The sequence below is a fragment of the Vipera ursinii genome (assembly GCF_947247035.1).
Source record: "Vipera ursinii genome assembly, chromosome: 1".
NCBI lineage: Eukaryota > Metazoa > Chordata > Lepidosauria > Squamata > Viperidae > Vipera > Vipera ursinii.
The window spans coordinates 283,327,007-283,347,601 of record NC_139512.1 but is presented as its reverse complement, the minus strand read 5'-3'; the positions used below and the strand labels follow the sequence as shown (position 1 = coordinate 283,347,601).

The 20,595-nt window shown below is 38.3% G+C and overlaps 1 protein-coding gene across 6 annotated transcripts in view; it reads left to right on the top strand.

Moving 5' to 3' along the window:
* Positions 1 to 20,595, top strand: part of GNPAT (glyceronephosphate O-acyltransferase) — a 44,043-nt gene that overhangs the window by 21,279 nt on the left and 2,169 nt on the right. For 3 of the 6 annotated variants that reach the window (XM_083348817.1, XM_083348818.1, XM_083348819.1), the window contains exons 4-15: positions 2,212 to 2,341; positions 3,679 to 3,806; positions 4,156 to 4,231; positions 5,333 to 5,484; positions 6,909 to 7,039; positions 7,457 to 7,680; positions 9,304 to 9,549; positions 11,437 to 11,516; positions 16,215 to 16,355; positions 17,630 to 17,729; positions 17,820 to 17,913; positions 20,037 to 20,098. In XM_083348817.1, the coding sequence (XP_083204943.1) occupies positions 2,212 to 2,341; positions 3,679 to 3,806; positions 4,156 to 4,231; positions 5,333 to 5,484; positions 6,909 to 7,039; positions 7,457 to 7,680; positions 9,304 to 9,549; positions 11,437 to 11,516; positions 16,215 to 16,355; positions 17,630 to 17,729; positions 17,820 to 17,913; positions 20,037 to 20,098 (1,564 nt within the window). Of the gene's footprint in view, positions 1 to 2,211; positions 2,342 to 3,678; positions 3,807 to 4,155; positions 4,232 to 5,332; positions 5,485 to 6,908; positions 7,040 to 7,456; positions 7,681 to 9,303; positions 9,550 to 11,436; positions 11,517 to 16,214; positions 16,356 to 17,611; positions 17,730 to 17,819; positions 17,914 to 20,036; positions 20,099 to 20,595 lie in introns of those variants that run through there. The other 3 variants (XM_083348820.1, XM_083348821.1, XM_083348822.1) reach the window with 3 other exon arrangements.

The window sequence follows — 20,595 nt, the reverse complement described above, 5'->3', positions numbered from 1 at the left end:
ACATATAGATGCACTTTATTCAAGACATACCCAGAACTTTTAGTTTATAATCTAAAACAGGGGTCTTCAAACTTGGCCCTTTCATGACTTATGGACTTCAGCTCCCAGAATTCCTCAGCCAGCGTGCCTGGCTGAGGAATTCTGGGAGTTAAAGTCCACAAGTCATAAAAGGGCCAAGTTTGAAGACCCCTGATCTAAAAGCATTGGGCTCTGAGCGTCCAGTTTCTATCAATCTTTTCATGGAATATTATTACAATTTAGAAAACAATTTGGGAAAGGGTTTGGCTGTTTTTTATGGTTATGCTAAACAATTTGTGACCTGTAAGATCATTCTTTCAGATATACAGGTAGTCCTTGACTTACAACCGTTTGTTTAGTGACTATTCGAAATTACAACCCCACTGAAAAAAGTGACTTATGATCATTTTTCACACTTGCGACCATTGCAACATCCCCATGGTCACATCATCAAAATTCAGAAGTTTGGTAACTGAGTCATATGCTTGCAATTTCCTGGAGTCTTGTGAACACCTTTTGCTACCTTCTGACAAGCAAAGTCAACAGGGAAGTCAGATTCACTTAACAACCATGTTACTAACGTAATGACTGCAGTGATTCACTTAGCAACTGTAAGATTCACTTAACTGTAGCAAGAAAGGTCATAAAATGGGGGCATAATGCACTTAACAAATGTTTCACTTAACAACAGAAATTTTGGGTTTCACTTGTGGTGGTGAGGACTACCTACATTTGAGGACTGGAGGAGCTTGCCTGGGTGTGCAAGACTTATCCAAACAGTTTACAATCTTCTCTGCAAGGTTCTCCATTGACTTACTTTCTGTAAGTTTCCCAGGAAGGAAGTTGCAAGTCCGTGATCACATGATCCCCACTGAGTTTCTCCTTGGAAGCTTCTGAGGCTTCCCCATAACTTGTGGGAAAGTGTCAGAAAACATTGTAAGGGAAGGTCATGTGACCCTAGCAGCATGGCAGCAACATGGAAACGGCAAGAACTTTCCAAAATGTCATTCCCATAGGAGTAACAGGTTCCAGCATGTTGTAGGTTAGCTCATTTGGGGTGCCTCAAATGAAAAAGGGTTGCCCTTTGTTGCACCATTTTGCCCAGTTAAAGGTTACAGATAAAAGAGTTTTAGTGATCTATAGATGACAGACTGATACTAAGCAACTGTTATGTACTTCAACTGAAGACTCAATGAACTAATTTGAACTTTGGACAATGCAACTGAATTTCAGCCACCATTTTTTCCAGATAAAAATTATTGGGAATTACTTAACAGAAAATACTGGTTTACATGCTTTACATGGTTTACAAATATAATCAAAGGAATTGTTGTCAGTGAAGTATGGGAGAAAAGAGTTGTGAGTTATAAACACCCCATAGCTGTTTTCCTGTCAAAGTACAGGGCTAAATCCCGTTTTTTGCAGACATGGTTTTGCATATTTATTTTCTATAAAGTGATTGGTTGTATGACACCCAGAGTTGCCCTGTGGTAGGATGGGTGGTCAATAAATTTTATAAATAAATAACATAAATATGCCTTCTGAATTCTAGTCTTCCGGAATAAATAATACGTTAAGGCGGGAGTGTCAAACTCAATTTCATTGAGGGCCACATCAGCATTGCGGTTGCCCTCAAGGGGCCGGGTGGGTGTGGCCTACTGGGTGGGCGTGGCTAGAGTGCGTATGGCCTACTGGGTGGGCATGGCCAGCTCTACATCGTTCTCATCAAGGGTGCCTATGGGGGCCTGGGCAGGAGTGGGACAGATCTGAGGGTCTCTGACAGAAGGAGGGTCTCTGGGCCAGGGCCAAGGCAGTGGGGGCCGTTCCCTCACTCTTTCCAGGGTGGCTTCGCGGGCTGCGTGAAACCACTTCGCGGGCCGGATCTGGCCCCCGGGACTTCTGTTTGACATGTCTGCGTTAAGGGGAAGGTCGCAGGCAAGCCATAGGAAATGTAACCTGTTGCCATCATTATGGTAGAGGGTTGCAAGTAACAGTAGATGCAGCCTATGGACCTCAATGCAAAATTAGCATTTTAGCTTGCAGGGGGGGAAAAACGCATAGTTGTAATATGAATTTTAGTAAAACTTCCTTTTTAAACAAAAAGTAATTCAAAATCTCTCTTTTTCTTTTTCTTTTCCTTTTTAAACAAAAAGTAATTCAAAATCTCTCTTATTCTTTGATGTTTTCTGTTAGTTACAACAGGCAATCCAAGAACATCCCGTTGTCCTGTTGCCCAGCCATCGAAGCTACATGGATTTTCTCTTACTGTCCTATGTGTTATATAGCTATGACTTGGCTATGCCCGTCATTGCAGCAGGAATAGGTAAACATTTTAATTTTCTTAGAATTTGCTTTTAGTTCCCAGAATTTAATGTTAGTTCAAAGCTGGCTTGACCTGACTGTTAAAAAACTGGATTGAAATATTTCTTCTTTCTTTGCTATGTTTGTGTGTTTATGGTAAATCATTATACTTCTGAGGAAAAAAAAATGTTGCTGAAAAAAATTCAAAATGGCTGAATTCACAGCCCTCCCCCTGTTCTCATCATAGAAAATGGAGTAACTTGTTTTGAGGTAATTATAATGGATTTCATAATTGAAATTTATGGCTGAAAGTAATCCATATTCAGAAATTACTTCAAACTTCAAAACAGCTTCTAATATACATGAGCTTGTAACATTAGTAAACATGAGATGCAAATGATCACATAATGCCACAAATAGATATAGACACTGGAGCTCTTCAATAACTTTGAGTAGTTTGTAAAGGTATATAAATTGTAATGTGTTAAAATGTTTAGCATCTTCTATATGCATACATTTTAGCTTTTAAATGTAAATCTGAATTGAAGCTAATTTTGATTTAGAAATATTTAATGGCAGTTCAGACTTTATTTTAAAGATAATCAATTGAAGAAGCAGAAGATATTAACTAAGCAGAATTTAATTGATAGCCAGCTTCTCAAGGCAGAGATGTTAATTATGTTAACAACCATTACCCATGATCAAAGTCAAGATATGTTAAATGTCTTTTGCAAAAGTCAGTTGAATAGTGAGATAAGTAAGAAAAAAGGGGGAAACTATAATGGATATAAAAAGGGGATTTTTATTAGCCATGCTATGTCTTATGTCTATGTCTAATTAAGCCATGCAAAGTATCTAGGAAACAGTATTAAGATCTAGCAAGTGAGTCTCACATGGACTTTCTTTGATTACCTAGAAGTTGTACAGTAGCAATGCAGATATGGCTTCTTAGTATAATTTGTATATATTTCTCTTTGAAAGATCCACACTTGCATTTTTCTCAAAATTGTGAGCTATTTTTCATTCTGCTTAGAGCTAAATTCTACTTTAGGAAAACTGGAGGTAATGGTACATGGGAATGAGCTTGGGAGACAGGAGGAGGAGACCCAGATTAAACTAAAAGCAACAACTGAGTCTGCAAAAGGAATGGAGGTGTACCAAAAAAAAAGTCTCAGAAAGGACCTTCCCTCATTTCTTGGATTATAAAAGTGAGGTGGAAGAGATGTCCTTTCAGACCTGCAAGATTCTGTTAGTGTAATTTTACAATAAAATTAGAGCTAGCACTTCTGGACTCACTGGACTATCTTGCAAAGCTGACAATGATTAAATTAATTCAACTGTACTCTCTGTTTTTGCTAGATTTCCTTGGAATGAAAATAGTTGGTGAACTACTACGAAAATCAGGTGCCTTTTTTATGCGACGCACGTTTGGTGGAAACAAGCTGTACTGGGCAGTGTTTGCTGAATATGTCAAGCGTATTTTAAAGGTGAATAACTTTAAAATTGTCAGTAATTTTGTGTTGTTTTTTGCTAATGGTAGATATATGCAACATGTAAATACATTTCTGTTCTGTGGGAAAAGGGATTCTTTTTAATTTTAGATTTTGAAAATCAGAGCTTAATTAAATTTTATGGTTATTGCTGTTTCAGATTATTTCTCAACTTTATGGGTTACTTATTTGAAAAATGTATATATCTCACTTGTTTTACTAATTGTTGACTTCTCTTTCTCCCTCCCTCCCTCTCTCTCTCCCCCTCTCTTCCCCCCCCCTCTCTCTCTCTCTCTCTCTCTCTCTCTCTCTCTCTCTCTCTCTCTCTCTCTCTCGTTTACTAAAGAATGGACATGCTCCTGTTGAGTTTTACCTTGAAGGTACTAGAAGCCGTACTGCAAAGACATTGTCTCCAAAGTTTGGTACGTTGGTCAAAATGCTATAGTTGCTGTAGGTGCAGATCATGTATTCTTTGTGCAATGTAGCTGTGAACACTTAAAGTTATATTCAAAACCTTATAGGAGCTTCTATTGGACTTCTTAGAGCTGGAAGATTCCACAAGATTACAGGGCCTCAATGTGTGCACATTCTTCCCATATTGGGGAAGTGAGTTGCAATTTCTCCCTGCTTCAGGAGGCAATCAGCATTGTGAGCAGTGAACTCTTCCCATAATGAATATAGTAATAATGAGACGCTGAAGAACATTTAAGTTTCAAATTTACGAAACCTCAGACTATTTTTCCTTTTAATAACTCTGGCTCATAAGCTTTGGGAGAATCTAACCTTACTGTGAACAACTGCTATGGACTGACACACATGTCTGAAATGAAAGATGTGTTAAATTCTCTGCATGGAATAAACACACTGTGGCTTGGATGTTTATCCAAACTATTCCAGTCTGGTCTGTTTCTAGTCAAGCTGAAACTCAGAGCATATTGCTCCCTGGCTTGCGTAAAGACGTATCTGGTAGGGACATCAGGTTGAGTAAAGCTAAGTCTGTGCACCTCACCTGCCCCTCTCTTCTGCACATGCTCACCTCCCCTCCATCTTCCCATAGCCATTTGCTGTCATCCCACCGTATATTGCAACTGCCAACTGCCTGCCTCAATCTTCCCAAGTTTCTTTTGCCTTATTTCCCTTTAGTTGGGAATTAATTTACCCCTGCTCCAGATACTCCATTTCTCATCTCACTTCTTTTTTTCCTCTTATTAAAACAGCGTAGCACTTGCTGTTTTATTTGTTCTGGAATATCTTGTCTAACATGGGTATATTCCAATTCTGTCTCTGGATCAAACACGTACATTTTGGATCATGTTAAAAAAAGAAGACTTCTCTGGATGTGGACTGATAGGAATTTCCTGTTCTGTTACTGAAATGATTCATACGCAGGATCTTTTGCACAGCCCTAAGATCTAGGCTTGAATTCCTACCTGAAGATTTGGTATTAATTTAGTTTTCTTTTTAAAATGCTTTTGTGCTTTTAAATTTTTTGTTTTTTTAAAAAGTCTCCTTTGTACTTGCAGGTCTTCTCAATATTGTGATGGATCCTTTTCTTAAAAGGGAGATTTTTGATATATATCTTGTCCCCATCAGTATAAGTTATGAGAGGGTGTTGGAAGAATTGCTTTATGCATATGAACTTTTGGGAGTCCCTAAACCAAAAGAGTCTACATCGGTAAGGATTCAAGTTAATATACGTGTGGGGTAAATGTTGGACATTGTCTTGCCATGTGGTCTAGGGTGATGATCATACTAAAGTGTAAATCAGCATTATGAAAATAAAATAAGCTGGAGTGAGTTTAGGTGTTACCCCCCACTTTCCCTTTTCTTTGACAAGGGAAGACAAATTGAAAATTTAAATTAATTGCAGCCAATTTTAAACCATAGTTCATAATATTCGCTTATTTCAACTAGGCATAATTAGGAGACCGAACAGTACACAAAACTGGTTAATCTAAAATGAAGGCAGAAGCTTCCCAACTCCTTACAGTTACGCTTGAGAAGAAAAGAAAGAGGAAACAAAGAGAATGCATTGCCATCCCTCTTAATTCCTGCTGTGCTAAATTGTAGTTGGTTCTTCTCTTTAGGGTATCACTCTTCACGGGTCACTTTAGCTTTACTTCTGTAAAATAATAAAAACAATAATGGCATTATACTTTATAGACTTTTTGTCAGGATGAAAGAGGTAAGAATCATAAAGCTATACCAACTTCAGAAGTAGCACAGGTTGTCCCTGACTTACGACCACAATTGAGCCCAAAATTTGTTACTAAGTTGTCAAGTGAGTTGTGCCTCATGTTATGACCTTTTTTTTTAACCACAGTTGTTAAGCAAATCACAAGTAAATGAATCATGTGGTCATTAAGGAAATCTGGCTTCCCCCATTGACTTTGCTTGTAGGAAGCTGGCTAGGAAGGTCAATAGGGATCATATGATCATATAACTTTCCTAAATGCATGCCAATGGCCAACTTCCCAATTTTTGATCGTGTGACCATAGGGATCTTGCAACGGTCGTGAATGTGAAAAACGGTCATAAGTCAATTTTTTTCAGTGCCATTGTAACCTTGAATGGTCAGTAAATGGGAATGGTTGTAAGTCAAGGACTACCTATACCAGGGGTAGGCAACCTCGGCTCTTTTATGACTCATGGACTTCAACTCCCAGAATTCCTGAGCCAGGCTGGCTCAGGAATTCTGGGAGTTGAAGTCCATGAGTCATAAAAGAGCCGAGGTTGCCTACCCCTGACCTATACTGCAGAAATGAGAGGATAATTGTATTACATCTGTAGGTATTATATACATAATTATGTTACAGATTTTACACGTCTTTTACAATGTGCTTTTTTTTCCAGCAGGCCTGGGGGATCCCTTAGGGATAGGGGCCTGCAAAGCAGCTTTATTACACGTGGATTTTTAAACTCTCTTCCGTGGTTCTTTCCTGTTTCCCGCTTTTTTATGGCTATTTTAAGATGCATTTTTTGTTTTGTTTTTATTGTATGTTGTCCAGAGTCACATTTGTGAAATATGTAAAACCAATCCATCTTCAGAATTGTAAGTATTTATGTTACATTTATTTTTACTTCATTTTCATTCCGTAGGGACTCTTGAAAGCCAGAAAAATTCTGAATGAAGATTTTGGAAGCATACATGTGCATTTTGGGCAGCCTGTATCACTTAGAACATTGGAAGCTGGGAGAATGACTAAATATCCATTCAACTTAGTTCCAAGGTATGCATTTCATGGTTGAGTATTTTTAATAGTTTGCAAGGAAAAAAGAGCTTTGGTATCTTGTCTTTCATAGAGCTCTTATATTATCTGCAACAATAACCATTGAATGGCAATGTAAAGAAGCTCTTGTCTCTTCATTGGTTTCTAGTATTGTTCAGATGTCTGCAACCAGATCTGGTAGCTCTGTTTTGTTATGTTCTGAAATCACTGCATAACTGGAATGTAAGAAGTAAGTGTGTGTGTGTGTATGTGTGTGTGTAATAGAAACTTGGAAAAGGCTTTATTAAAAGATGTTTTGGAAGGGATGAAAGATTCTTTGCAAAAAAAACAAAGGACTTTTCTATTCTTCAATTAAAGTTGAAAAGGATTGCAAGATAGCCATTATAAATGCTTTGCTCGTTGTACATTTTCTTCTAGGCATATTCCCCAAAAGCCATCTGAAGAAATACAGAAATTTGTCACGGATGTAGCCTACAAAATAGAGCTCTTACAAATCGAAAATATGGTACTCAATCCATGGATGTTGATTTCTGCTATCCTGCTCCAGAATTTTCCAGGCATAGATTTTGAACTTCTGGTTGAAAAGACACTTTGGTTGAAAAATTTAACTCAGCTATTTGGAGGATTCCTAGACTGGCCTGGTATGCAAGCACCCTTGTATATGCTTTCCTTTTCTGAAAGCAGTAGAATTTGTATTATTCTTTGTTTCTATTTTAGGATAGTCAAAGACTAGAATTACTGCTGAAGAATATTCTTTTAGGACTCTTTAAGACTATTCTGATTGTCTGATTATCGTGGAGAATAAGGAACTTTTTGCATTTTTTTTTAAAAAATATTAGATTTAAATCCTACATTTATATGGTAGAATTCAAGGCGGTGTACCCTCCTCTTATTTTCCCCACAACCCTGTGAGTTGAGTTGGGCCGAGAGAAAAGGCCTGGCCTAAAATCACCAAGAAAGTTTTTTGTGCCTAAGGAGAAAGTGAAACTCACAGGTCTCCTGGCTTCTAATCTAGCACCTTAACCACCGCACCAAAAAATTGAATTATGTCCTAGCGAAAATCCCAATAGAGATAAGATTTGATGAATTCATCCAACCCTTGTTCAGGAGCTCATTTGACTTTCAATTATGTATAAAAACCAGGGCTTTTTTCTCATAGAACGCTCAGAACGGAGTTCCGGCACCTTTTTTGGATGGAACCTTGTAGGGTAGGCAAGGCGGGTTGTATGACATGGGTGAATTCCGGCACCTTTTTCTTTTACAAAAAAAAAGCACTGATAAAAACATTATCACTTAGGAGAAGACACATTATAAATCATTTTTAAAAAGTGTTCCGGGAAAATTAAGCAAAATCCTTCCCCTCCGTAAGCCCATTTTAATTTGTTATTACAGTAAGGTTCTGAAAGTCAGGATTAATATTGCCTTGGGGAGGAGGACAAATGTTCCTCAATCCCCCGTTTTTTCCTGATGCTTAGCTGCAGTCCTTTTGATTTTTTTGTTCGTTTTCGCTAATTTGCCGTACAATATTATAGATTTTTTTGCTAGCTGCTGAGGGCAGGAAATAGAATACTGTTGTACTTACTGGTTGTTTGGGGTAGTAAGGGGAAATCATCAGTATTTTATGAGCAAGTTCCCAGTTCAGACATCTTTCTCCCACGTACAAAAATGTGGTTCTCCTTTCCAGTTTTGCCTGTTTGTTAGAGGCTTTGTGTTAATTTGCCTTTGATTTTTCCTCCTTGCACTTTTGTAGATTTCACAAGAGGTGATTTAGCTGCTTCTAGTATTAACTAATATAAAATCTGGGATTATTTTTTTAAAAAAAGTTTTTTTTTTAAAAAAATCCTTGCACATTGACCAGTTGAGTTGTAAATGTTATTCACCAGTGTGCCCGCAACAGCAAAAAAAATATTTATTTTGGATAAGTCCTCATTTTTAAAGTTTGGAAACTTTAGGGGGAAAAAACTAGAAGCCTTATGTTTCTCCTTTATTTCTTCTTTCTTTGGTAAGTTTAGTAATATTTTTTAAGGCAAATGACGACAGAGTAGCTCCTTCAAGCTGAGTCTTTTGAACATTTTTTCAAGATGATTTTTTCCCCTGAGAACGTCCCCCCAAAACTCAGAAACTCTCAGTCCATTCCAAATGTGAAAATATGTTAATTGTGAGAAACCTCTCCCTCCAATTTATTTTCATGTTAAAACAGAGACAAAAAGCATACTTTTGTAGGTACTGATACTCCTTTGCAATTTGTTCATTGTTATTATTAGATAATCTTTGTGCCAGTGAAGCTGTAAAATCTGCCTTGGCGCTGCATTCCAACATTGCAAGCTTGGTCAATGGACAAGTGATCCTCAATGACAAAGAAATGGGATTTGTTGCTACAGAGGACCCAGTGTTTCGGCGAGCCTTCTCCAGCCTCCTGTGTGGCTCCTATAGGAATCAATTGCTTAATGTCTTTGTGCGACCAGCTTTTGTAGCAATTGCATTGCAAAACACACACAGTTCCAGAAAAGGTAATTTCACTTCTCTATTGCATGGCTTTTCAACTTTTTCACCCATTGTACCACTTTTAGGATATGGCAACATCCGAGCACCACCAGTCGCCTAGCAAGGTGTCAAAAACTTGATGACCAAAAAAAACAGTGATGAAGTGCAGGTAGTCCTTCACTTACAACAGTTCACTTAGTAACTGTTTGAAGTTACAATGGCACTGAAAAAAGTGCCCCCCAAGCCACAGCTGAGCAAGACACCTCCCTGCCCACCTGGCGCTCTTCCTTCTGTCCGAGGTTTTCATTGTTGTGAGCATTTCGGTTGAGGATTGGCAGCGGAGGTGGGGGTGGGGTTGTTTGGTTTTTATTCCCCCCCCCCGCTGGGTGGTTGCAGCAGGTTTTGGTCACTTCACATGACCCTGGGACCGTCATAAATATGAATCAGTTGCCAAGCATCTGAATGTAAATCACAAGACCCTGGAGATGCTGCAACATTCCAGCTGATCGGTGCTTCTTCTGGGCTCGGCAGAAGCACCAGGTTCAGTGCCGAGCGACAGCTGGAGCCTGGCGCTGATCCTGGTGCTTCCGCTGAGCCCTGACAGCCCCGAAGAAGCACTGATCCTGGTGCTTCCACTGAGCCCTGACAGCCCTACAGCTCCAGCCATCTCTTGCTCAGGCTTGTGTGGTGCTGCCACCGGTTCGGCTCATTCCCCTCCCCCGCTACCACTTTTCTAGGATGGTCACATACCACCTGCCAGGTGCCAATGTACCACAGGTGGTACCCGTACCACTGGTTGAAAAGCCCTGCTCTATTGTAATTACAAAGCTAAAATTTAAATCACAGATAAACCCCATTGTTCAGTTACCTAAGTCACTAAGTAGACAAATGTTGAATTTTAGTGCTCTCCTTGGGCCCAAGAGCTCAAAGCATGGCGAGAATACAGGTGCACTCAGATAAGTATGTTTTGAATAGCTATAAAGAAGATTTTTAACCCTGAAATCTTGGTTGGGCTAGGTTTTAGGCATATGAGCTAACCAACACTTTGTAAATGGATTTGAGCTCATGCAGGGCAACGTGTTTTTTTTTCTGAGCAAACTTTGTTTTTCACCTTATATCTTCTTTGGTGGGACTCTTGAATCCTCTGTAGCAGATGGGAGATTTGCAGGAAGAAGGGGAAATAAATCTATCAGTGGTATTAATTCCAACAGTAGAGAGATACAGTGAGATACAACCAATCAATCATCTTTTTTCCTGTCGTCTTTTTGTTCTCTGTATTCTGCAAGTGAATAAATGGTATCAAATCAATTGTGTCCAGTAAACTAGTTCAGCAAGCATCCATTACGCACAGACGTTAGTTTAGCATAAGTAAAATCTGAAGCTTGGGTAAGTGTGAATTTCACAAAAGTAGCCTCGATAAAGAGTTTTACTTTCCACATGTACTTTCCCCTGGCCTGACTAATTGGGGCTGTGGGCTGAAGTATTTCTAAGCCTTGTGGATTCGGTTTGAATAATTCCTGTGCAAATGTAGCCATGATTCCAGATTTTATTCATCAAAGTATAATTCTGCAACAACTGCTTGCTGGAGATAGTAGACAGTTAGAAATGCTATTTCTATTGTTTGCCATTGGAACAATCATCTTGTTTCTCTGGAATTCTGAATCGTTTCAGTGGTTCATACAAGAGAAGCTTCAGAATGCACTTCCAAATTATGTCCATAATGTGGTCATTTTCATTTATCTAACTATGGTTTCACTGTGTGTGTTGTGTGTGTGTGTGTCTGTGTGTGTGTGTGCCTGTGTGTGTGTGCGTGCGTATGTGTGTGTATATTAAAAGGCATCTTTCAAATGTTGTCTTTTAATAGAAAAAATCTTTGAAGAAAGGTCTTATTCATAAATAAAATTGTTTTCCAGAGGAAGTCTATAACCATTTTTCCTTTTGGCATGATGTTTTTTCTGAAGAATTTATCTTCTTTCCTGGAATCTCCCTGAAGGTAAACTGTTAAGTTTTGAGCTCTTAATATTTGAGGGAATTTGTCATGACTTAATTGAGATTAAGGCTAGGGGCAGTTTTCTACATTGGAGGTTTGGTTTTTTTTTAACTTTTCTTTTTTATATTTTCTATGAAAACAAAAAAATAAAACAAAAAGTATAAACAAAAGACTAGAGGCAGTTTTCTACATTGGGGGTTTGGGTTTTTTTTTAACTTCTTGATATTCTTTTCTATGAAAACAAAATACAAACAACAAAAAAATCCCCCTATTTTGAGTATTTTGAGTTTGAAAGAAAGCTGATCCAAACTTTAAAAAACTGGATTTCAGGCTCAAAGCATTTCCAGAGCACTAAGAGTTTCTCATTTCTCAGTTGAACCAGCAGTTCTACAGATGGGACATTTCATGAAATTTCAGACTCAAAACAGTCAGAAGATAACATTTTGCACATCACGACCACCATCCAAATATCTTCTCCTTTATTCTAATCACCTGAAAAAAAATCAGTATCCATTGGTAAACAATATTCAAAGTTTGTCAAACTTTCTTTGGATTAAATAAACCTCTGTTCAGTCATCCCCAAATTATTTTTGCTTACGCTGATATGAGTGAGTGTTTCTGAGGTAACCTAATTGCTCCACTTACAATAATAGCTTTAAATAGGAAAATATTTAAAAGATTGGAAAGTGGAGACAAAAAAGAACCAAGAGGTCATCAATTTGCAGGATCACTTTAAATGGGTGGAGTAATGTTCTTGTCCCCCATGAGCTCTTTCTTACATGCCCTCAACCATCTCTATAGCCTTTTAGTTTTGTAATTTTCTTGTTTCTCATGTAACAGTCTGTGCTCTTTTTCTTCATTTTTGTCCCACATCTGGGGAGCTTCCACTGCCCCTATTCATTTCCACTACAGTTGCTCTTATCCTAGGGGTGTTACCTCTTCCTCCCACTGCTTGGATTTGAGGCTTTGCCACATTTAATTCATACCCATTTTGACCCAGAGGAAATCCATAATGAATAGGCTGGCATAAGAGTATGTACACAGCCACTTAATCTAGTTTAGTTGCTTTTTTTTTTTAAAAAGGAGAGGTTGCTTCAGCCCATGTTTCCTCCCAAGTGTGGTTACTGGGCCATAAAAGTCCTTCACTTTGCTCTTGCATAAGCCAAGTCACAACTGTTTGCTACAGACATTGTGGTGAATTCAGTTACTCTCCCTCTCCAGGTTGAAAAGGCACTCCATCTTGCCTCAGTAAAGCAGTTCAAGAATCCTCAAAGCAGTACAGAGTGCTCAGTTCCAAAATGTTCAAGTTCATTTCAAGTTCTGTGCCCTCTTTTTTTTCTAATTTTGATATGGAAAACTCTTGACAAACTCTCTCTTTTGCACTGGAAAAACTGTGCTTGTTTGACAGAGCAGTTGGGAGCAAAACTCCCAAATGCAAGACCCAGAATTCTAGGAATTGGGTGGGAGGAGAACAAGTGATCTGATAACAAGCATGATTCCGAAGCATTCCTTGATCACGCTGCTGTTTTTTAGCTATGATTTTTCCACAATTTTTAGAAAAATAAACATATAAAGTAGGTTGATTAAGCTTCCAGAAGGTTTAGTATACATACTTTGTTCCTTTAGCTCCCTCCCGTCCCCAAAACAAATAATCTGACCAATAATCTGATTACCAATAAATAATCTGACCAAATAATCTGACCAATAATCTGATTACCGTAAATCCAGACTATTTACATAATGATTGCAATGGACACAGAAAGAGTATCAATGAAATTATGGAGGAAATGAAAAGTTAATCTACTACATCCAAACCCAAATTGTGAATATTCTTAATTGCAGCGAGGTAGTTATAGGAAAGTACTTTCATTGGTTGTATTTTGGGTTAAAATGGACTTGTTTCAGATAAGCAATATTTTGCTGAGTTGATAATCTGCAGCCAATCAAAGCTGCAAGAAAAGTTCTCAGTAACTATATTTATATTTATTAAATTTTTATACCGCCCTTCTCCCGAAGGACTCAGGGCGGTGTACAGGGCAATAAATATTAAAAAGCAAAGTACAAAAGTTAAAAAACAATTAAATAATTTATGCCCGATCTATACAATAGTTAAAACCATATTAAAAACCCAACCCCAAACCCATCAGACCAGGCCGGATTGCTCAAATAAATAAGTTTTTAGATCCCGCCGGAAGGAGCGGAGGTCGGGGGCCATCCGGAGCTCAACCGGCAAGCGGTTCCACAGGTCTGGCGTGCCCACAGAGAACGCCCTCCCCCTGGGGGCCACCAATCGACATTCTCTGATCGGAGGCACCCTGAGGAGGCCCTCTCTGTGGGAGCGCACTGGACGGAGGGAAGTTGACGCCGGCCGCAGGTGCTGCCGTAGGTAATCCGGACCCATGCCATGTAGGGCTTTGTAGGTCATTACCAGCACCTTGAATCTCACCTGGAGGGCAACCGGCAGCCAATGCAGCTCGCAGAGCAAAGGTGTAACATGGGAGTATCGGGAGACTACCAACACAACTCGCGCGGCTGCATTCTGCACCAGTTGGAGCTTCCGAGTGGTCTTCAAGGGCAGCCCCATGTAGAGAGCATTACAGTAGTCCAAACGAGAGGTCACGAGCGCATGAGTGACTGTACGCAAGGCATCCCGGTTCAGATAGGGCCGCAACTGGCACACCAGGCGAACCTGGGCAAAGGCCCCCCTAGTCACAGCTCCTATATGATCTTCTAAAGAGAGCTGTGAGTCTAGGAGGACCCCCAAGTTGCGCGCCCTATCTACGGGGGGCAATACCTCACCCCCCCCATAGCAAGAGATGGAGTAATCTGAATTTCCCGGGATGCCGGCACGAACAGCCACTCAGTCTTGTCAGGGTTGAGCCGAAGCCTGTTCCTCCCCATCCAGACCCGGACTGCCTCCAGGCAACGGGACAATACGTCGAGGGCATCACTGGGATGGTTTGTATTGAAGTTGTATTGGAAAGGGTGGGGCATATGAGTCCCCTCCTTCTGGAGCTGATTTCTACCCCAGAAAACAGGTTATTCCAATTAGGTCATGTGCATTCTAGCTTATAATTCTTCATTCGGTGTTATCTGGGAAAGAAGAATGTTGTAACGCAATAGTCTGATTGAACGTTGCAGTATAAATAATTGGATGTAAAACAGTCGCAGCTACCATTGTGGCTAGAAAATAAATACTTGGAGGATTCTGAGAGATGTACATTATTTATCATTTAAGTAGGAGTTGAGAACTTGGGCTGCACTACAACTCCCAGCAGCTCAACTTAGCCAGTGGTGAAATCTGCTGGAAGATATACGTAGTTTGATATCTAAACTTGCAACTGATTATTTACCAGCATGTTTTCTGAGCCAGATCTTGCTCATAGTTACAGAAAGCCTTCTATCTTTGGTTAGCAGGCACATAGGCATTCTCTCTCTTTCTCCTTCCCCTCTCAAGGGGATGAATGGTGTAGGCACCATTGAGGCCAGAAATGTCATGGTCTTATCTGTCTGCAAACTATTCCTCTTTTTGTTGTCAGCCCACTTTGGACAGTAGTTCATATTCATTTTGATTGGAAGGTTTTGTCTTCGTATTGAATCTCTGCATTGTTAAATTAGATTAGAGTCCTCTCTGATTCAATATATTGCTATTTTTATGATTTGATGTCCCTGCTGTTTTATTAGAACTTGTATTGTCCGTTTAATACAGTTTATGAAGGTTGCTCAGAATCAGTTGGGATTTATAAGCCTGGTAAAACAAACAAACAAAGAAATATAAATTCTTTATGTCATGCGAAACACACATTGCATTGCTGAGTTTTGGGGATTATTTTGTAATGCTGCAATTCAATTCCCTCATAAAAATATATCAAATCGTGCCCACAATGGTTTGGTTAGTCTTTAAGGTGCTGTTAGAATGTAGATGTGCAATATGTGTAACAAATATTCAAAAAGTGTATGTGATCTAAGTATACAGTAGAAGTGGGGCTGTGTGGCAAACTGAAAGTACCTATGTAACTTGCATTTCCATTTCCTGTTTTGAAATTGTTCACACCCTAGCAGAGGTGAGACAGGAATTTTTAAAAAAAAACAGAAGTCATCTTCTGGCAAAGAGATTGTACCAGTCTGGGTGCATGTCATATCTATTGTCTGTTATCCTGAAAAGCAGGTTTTGATATAATTGGGTTCTATTTCCACCATATCATCTTGGCTTTATTATGGGTTAGAGCAATGTTTTCTCAAACTTGACATCTTTAAAAATGCATGGATTTCAACTGCTCCAACTATGCTGGCTGAGGAATTCTGGGAGTTGAAGATGTCATGTTTGGAAACCCTTAGTTTAGAGTATTGTTTCACAAATGAGGTAGCTGGACTTTCAGAATAGTAAATGTGACCAGTGGTTTTCAGGATTAGATTCCAGATTTCTCACCTCTCCAGTTACTGAAGTAATTATCTATCTATCTATCTATCTATCTATCTATCTATCTATCTATCTATCTATCTATGTATCTATCTATCTATCTATCTAATCATCCATCTCGCTGTCACATTACTGGACTTTTATAATATTGAGATGTTAACATGATCTGTAGATTTGTTTTTTACTCTTCTGTGTATATTGGTTGACTTTAGAACAAAATGTGGATGTTACATTTGGGTTTACAGCCATTAAAAAAAATAACAGATTTATTTAATCTCTAGGATTTTGAAGAAGGTTGTTTCTTGCTTACAAAATGTGGGGCCATTCAAGACACACCACAGCAGATTTTTGTCACAGAGAAAGGAAGTACAATAATTACTTTCTTGAGTGTGATGTTTAAGCCATTTGTAGAAGGTTATCAGGTATGAGTTTTTCAACATTCTTTTCACTAGCGGTCATCCTTTTGTTGGGAATGATAATAACTATTACATGCCAGTGCTGAGCTTCCATCTTTAACTCTTATTGTAAATATATTGTCTCCTAATTCCAATAGTTTTTGTCTGTAATACACACATGCTTTCTGAGCATAGAAAGGAAGAAGATTCTCAAAGTCCATCTATAAAGCAAGATTGCAGAGTTTTATGGATAAGCAAGAAACAAACCAAAAAATTACTGGGTGGAAATATTATCTAGTATTGGGTTAGACGTCTGGCAAGTAAAGAGGTCTTTCTTTGCCCAGCAATTATAGTTCATCCTGTTAGGAGAGAATTTCCCTGGGGAAGAGTTGAGGGCAATGCCATGAAAAAAAAGCCTTCGGTTTCCTTTCCTTTATGATGCCCAAGGCATCTGAAGAAGGGCCCCCAATTGACGGCCTTGATTTACGACATTTTCAAATGAGAGCAGGTGGTTTTGTTACTTTTCAGATGGTTGGGTCTTTAATTTCCACAATTGCATGCTGTGCTGCCTAGTTTTGGAGCTTCACTCCCAATATCACCAGGGAGCCACCATGTGGCCTCTCCTGGCTATATTTGAAGCTGTTTTAGGGCTTTAAAGGTTAAATTTCAAGTTGATTCATTGAATTATAACCCCTTCCCTCCACCATCATCTTTCTAATTTAAGCAAGGCAACTTTAATATTTACCAATGTGCTCTCATTGGTTAGCACAGATACGTTGAGAGGAAAATGAAACACACCCATCCTTTTACATAAAATTACATCACCTCACTAAGCTGTTATTTTAGATATAATTGAGTATTATTATGTTATAGGATTATAGTACATTCATGATCCAGTGAAATGAATATTGAATGGAAGGGCTGAAATTTTCTTACCAAGCCTCTTCCTATCCGGCTTTTTACTTATCTTTATATCACTCATGACACAGACCCAGTTCTTGTTTACAAAGTGCTCTGTAACGTAAAATTTCCAGAAACAGATTGAGGTACATAGTACGGGAAAATTTCCATTAAAAAAAGAAAGAAAAAATATATATCTTTACTGGGAATACTGATTTTTTAAAAAATAAAAAAAATAGCTCTTAATCACCAGCTTCACCTCTTTCAAATATTGAGAAGTATTTTTCAGCTGAAATGTTTTCAGTTTTGCCGTATGCCTACCTTACTGTAAAAAGAACTGTGACTATTTTGTGATGTGCTTAGTAACACCGATGTAACTTCAGTTGAAATGTTTTTCTTAGATAATCTGCAAATACCTTTTTAATGAAACAAATGAAGCCTTTACTGAGAAGCACTTTGTATTTGGAGTCCGAAGCCTGGCTTCCCAGCTTCTGGAGACAGGTGTGGGATTTGGACATTACAATGTTATACTGACGTTAGCTCTAAAATAGAAGGATTGCATTTTTCATTGCTCCCATTCCTCCTGTTTAGGGAGCACGCAGTGTTACGAGATCCTGTCTTCGGATATGCAGAAAAATGCTTTGGCTACTTTTGTGCGACTAGGCATGGTGGCCAAAATGAAAACGTGAGTATATATAACAGAATAACAGAGTTGGAAGGGACCTTGAAGGTCTTCTAGTCCAACCCCCTGCTGAAGCAGGAAACCCTATACCATTTCAGACAAATGGTTGCCCAATCTCTTCTTATAAACTTCCAGTGTTGGAACATTCACAATTTTGGAGGCAAGTTGTGAATATCTGGAACTCAATGAAGAAGATGAATTACTATCAATCTCCTAACAGTAGAAAATTTTCAGAAGAAGGAGTGTGATGTTATTACCATTCCACAGAGCATCCAGTGCTAAATACAAAACATAAAGAACTCTAGTATGTAGCTAAAATCATGAGCATTTTTTGCCCATGAAGGGAGCTTTCCTTGCCCCGTTTTCACTTTCCACCCAGTTTTGGAGACATTATAGTTTGCAGTACAGTATACTGATCATAAAGGAGATTAGGTAGCAAATTTGTACAATTTTTTTTTGGTAAAGATTTATATTCATTTGTTCTCTTTTTGATTCTGAGTGTGTACTGTACAGTCAAGTATTCATGAACATGATTATTCAAATTTTAACAAAAAATATAAAAATTACAATAAAACATTGAAAGACTGTGTAAATAGGTTTTTAGCCCCATCTTAAACTGTTGTAAGGAGGGGCTCACTTCTTCTCTTGACAAATTGTCCTGTAGCGTGGTTTGTTTTGTGGAAAAAAAGACACAACCATTTTTTGACACTAAATGCAAATCCATGGCAACATCCATAAGAATATCCTTCTTATGACTTGAGTATGTAGGTGTTGAGTAGGCACTGCATATAAGTAGGTGTTCCTGTACCTATAAATATGGCTGCACATCTAATAGATTGGACTGAAATGGAAATATTTAAGAGAACTGCTGGAAAATTCTTGCGAACTCTACCACTATTGATGTTACCACAGTCTGGAATACCAGATGTACTATCTAGAGAATCTGGCAATTCCATGTCAGTAAATGTGACAACTCTCTTCAGTGGTTCTAATTTGAAGGCCAGAGCAAACGCTTAAATAAGTATTGCAAGACTCACAGTATGAGAACAAATGTCCATTATTTGACAGATATATAATGATATCATGAAAGACAAAAGTCTAAGAGTTGATGTATTTATTCCCCACAGAGTTTGGGGCCATATCGTAGATGAGCCTTGACAGGCAGTATCAAAATGACCTACACAACAGATGGGGTATTCCAAACCTTTAAATCAGGTAGCAAATGTTGCCTGTGGAGAAATAAGTGCCTTTCACAGGCTAAGCTGTATTTACAAAGTATTCTGGCCAAATACATACCTGGAATAAGTGTAAAGAGCACAACATTGTAGGAAAGTTATATTAATCTACGGCAGGGGTCTTCAAACTTGGCCCTTTTATGACTTGTAGACTTCGACTCCCTGAATTCTTCAGCCAGCATGCCTGGCTGAGGAATTCTGGGAGTCGAAGTCCACAAGTCATAAAAGGGCCAAGTTTGAAGACCCCTGATCTACAGTAACACAAAAACCTCATCCTTCATTTTTTAAGACTAACAAATGTTATTATATGGCATTAACGTAAGTCTTATAATAAAATCTGTTGGTCTTCAAAGTTGCTAGTGTATGATGTTTATAATTTGTAAGCTTCCCAGAACCACTTTATAGGGAAAATATATAAAATTAATAAAATTAATAGATAAATAAAACACATTGATCTAATTATTTTGCACAGTTAAACTAATGACAACATAACTACTTGACCTGAACCAACAAGTATGGCAGGGATTCTGATGGCTTCATAAAATAGTTCAGAGGTTACATGTTTTATGTGCTGTTTGTTCTTTAAATAATTAACTATCCGCAGATTATGATGAACAGTTATAGTTATTATTATTTTTCTTTTAAAAAGACACTAAAGCTCCACGTTTCAAACAGTAAAAAGCTTTGCCAGCTTGATCAATGTGCTAAAGGTTGTACCTCAGCATTTAATGTTTGAAAATTTTTGGACTGGTGGCAAGAAGATTAATAATTTTAATGTTTACATGCTCAGAATAGAGAATTCATTTCATAGTCTTTTTCCCCCAATAAAGATTGGATATTACCGAATCTCATTCAATGTTTTTCTCTTCCCCTTCTCACCTCCACCCCCAGGACGGATGGATTCACTTACAGAGTAAATAAAGAGTCTCTGACTAAGACTGCAGGAATGTTTGGTAAGTATGCATCTGAATAAATTATAAATCTTCCCTCTCCCCAATTAAATGAAGAGCCTTTCATTGCATCACTCCGTTTATATAGAGGGTTCATTTTATTCCATGCAAATAAAACCAGTTTTAACTGAATTGTTATGTCATTCACATAAATTAGGGTGGAACACCTTGTTGGCAGTTGCCAGTGTCCAACATCCTTACCGGTGTATAGGCACAGACCTACTATACTACTCACATTCTAACATTAGTTCGTTCTTCCTGTTTTTTCTTTCCTGTCAATGATGGGTGGAATTTACCATCAAAACAAAACCATTTTGCTTGTGTTCCTGTAGTTTGGGATGGTCATATTTAAAGACCTGATAAATAAATCTGCATAACTGATATATAAGAATCTGGGGATGGGAACCTTAAGACAATTTTATGTCTAGATTTTTAAACTTGTTTTGCTGTTGATAAAAACAACACTGCAAGTTAGAAATTATAGTACAATTTGAAAAGGA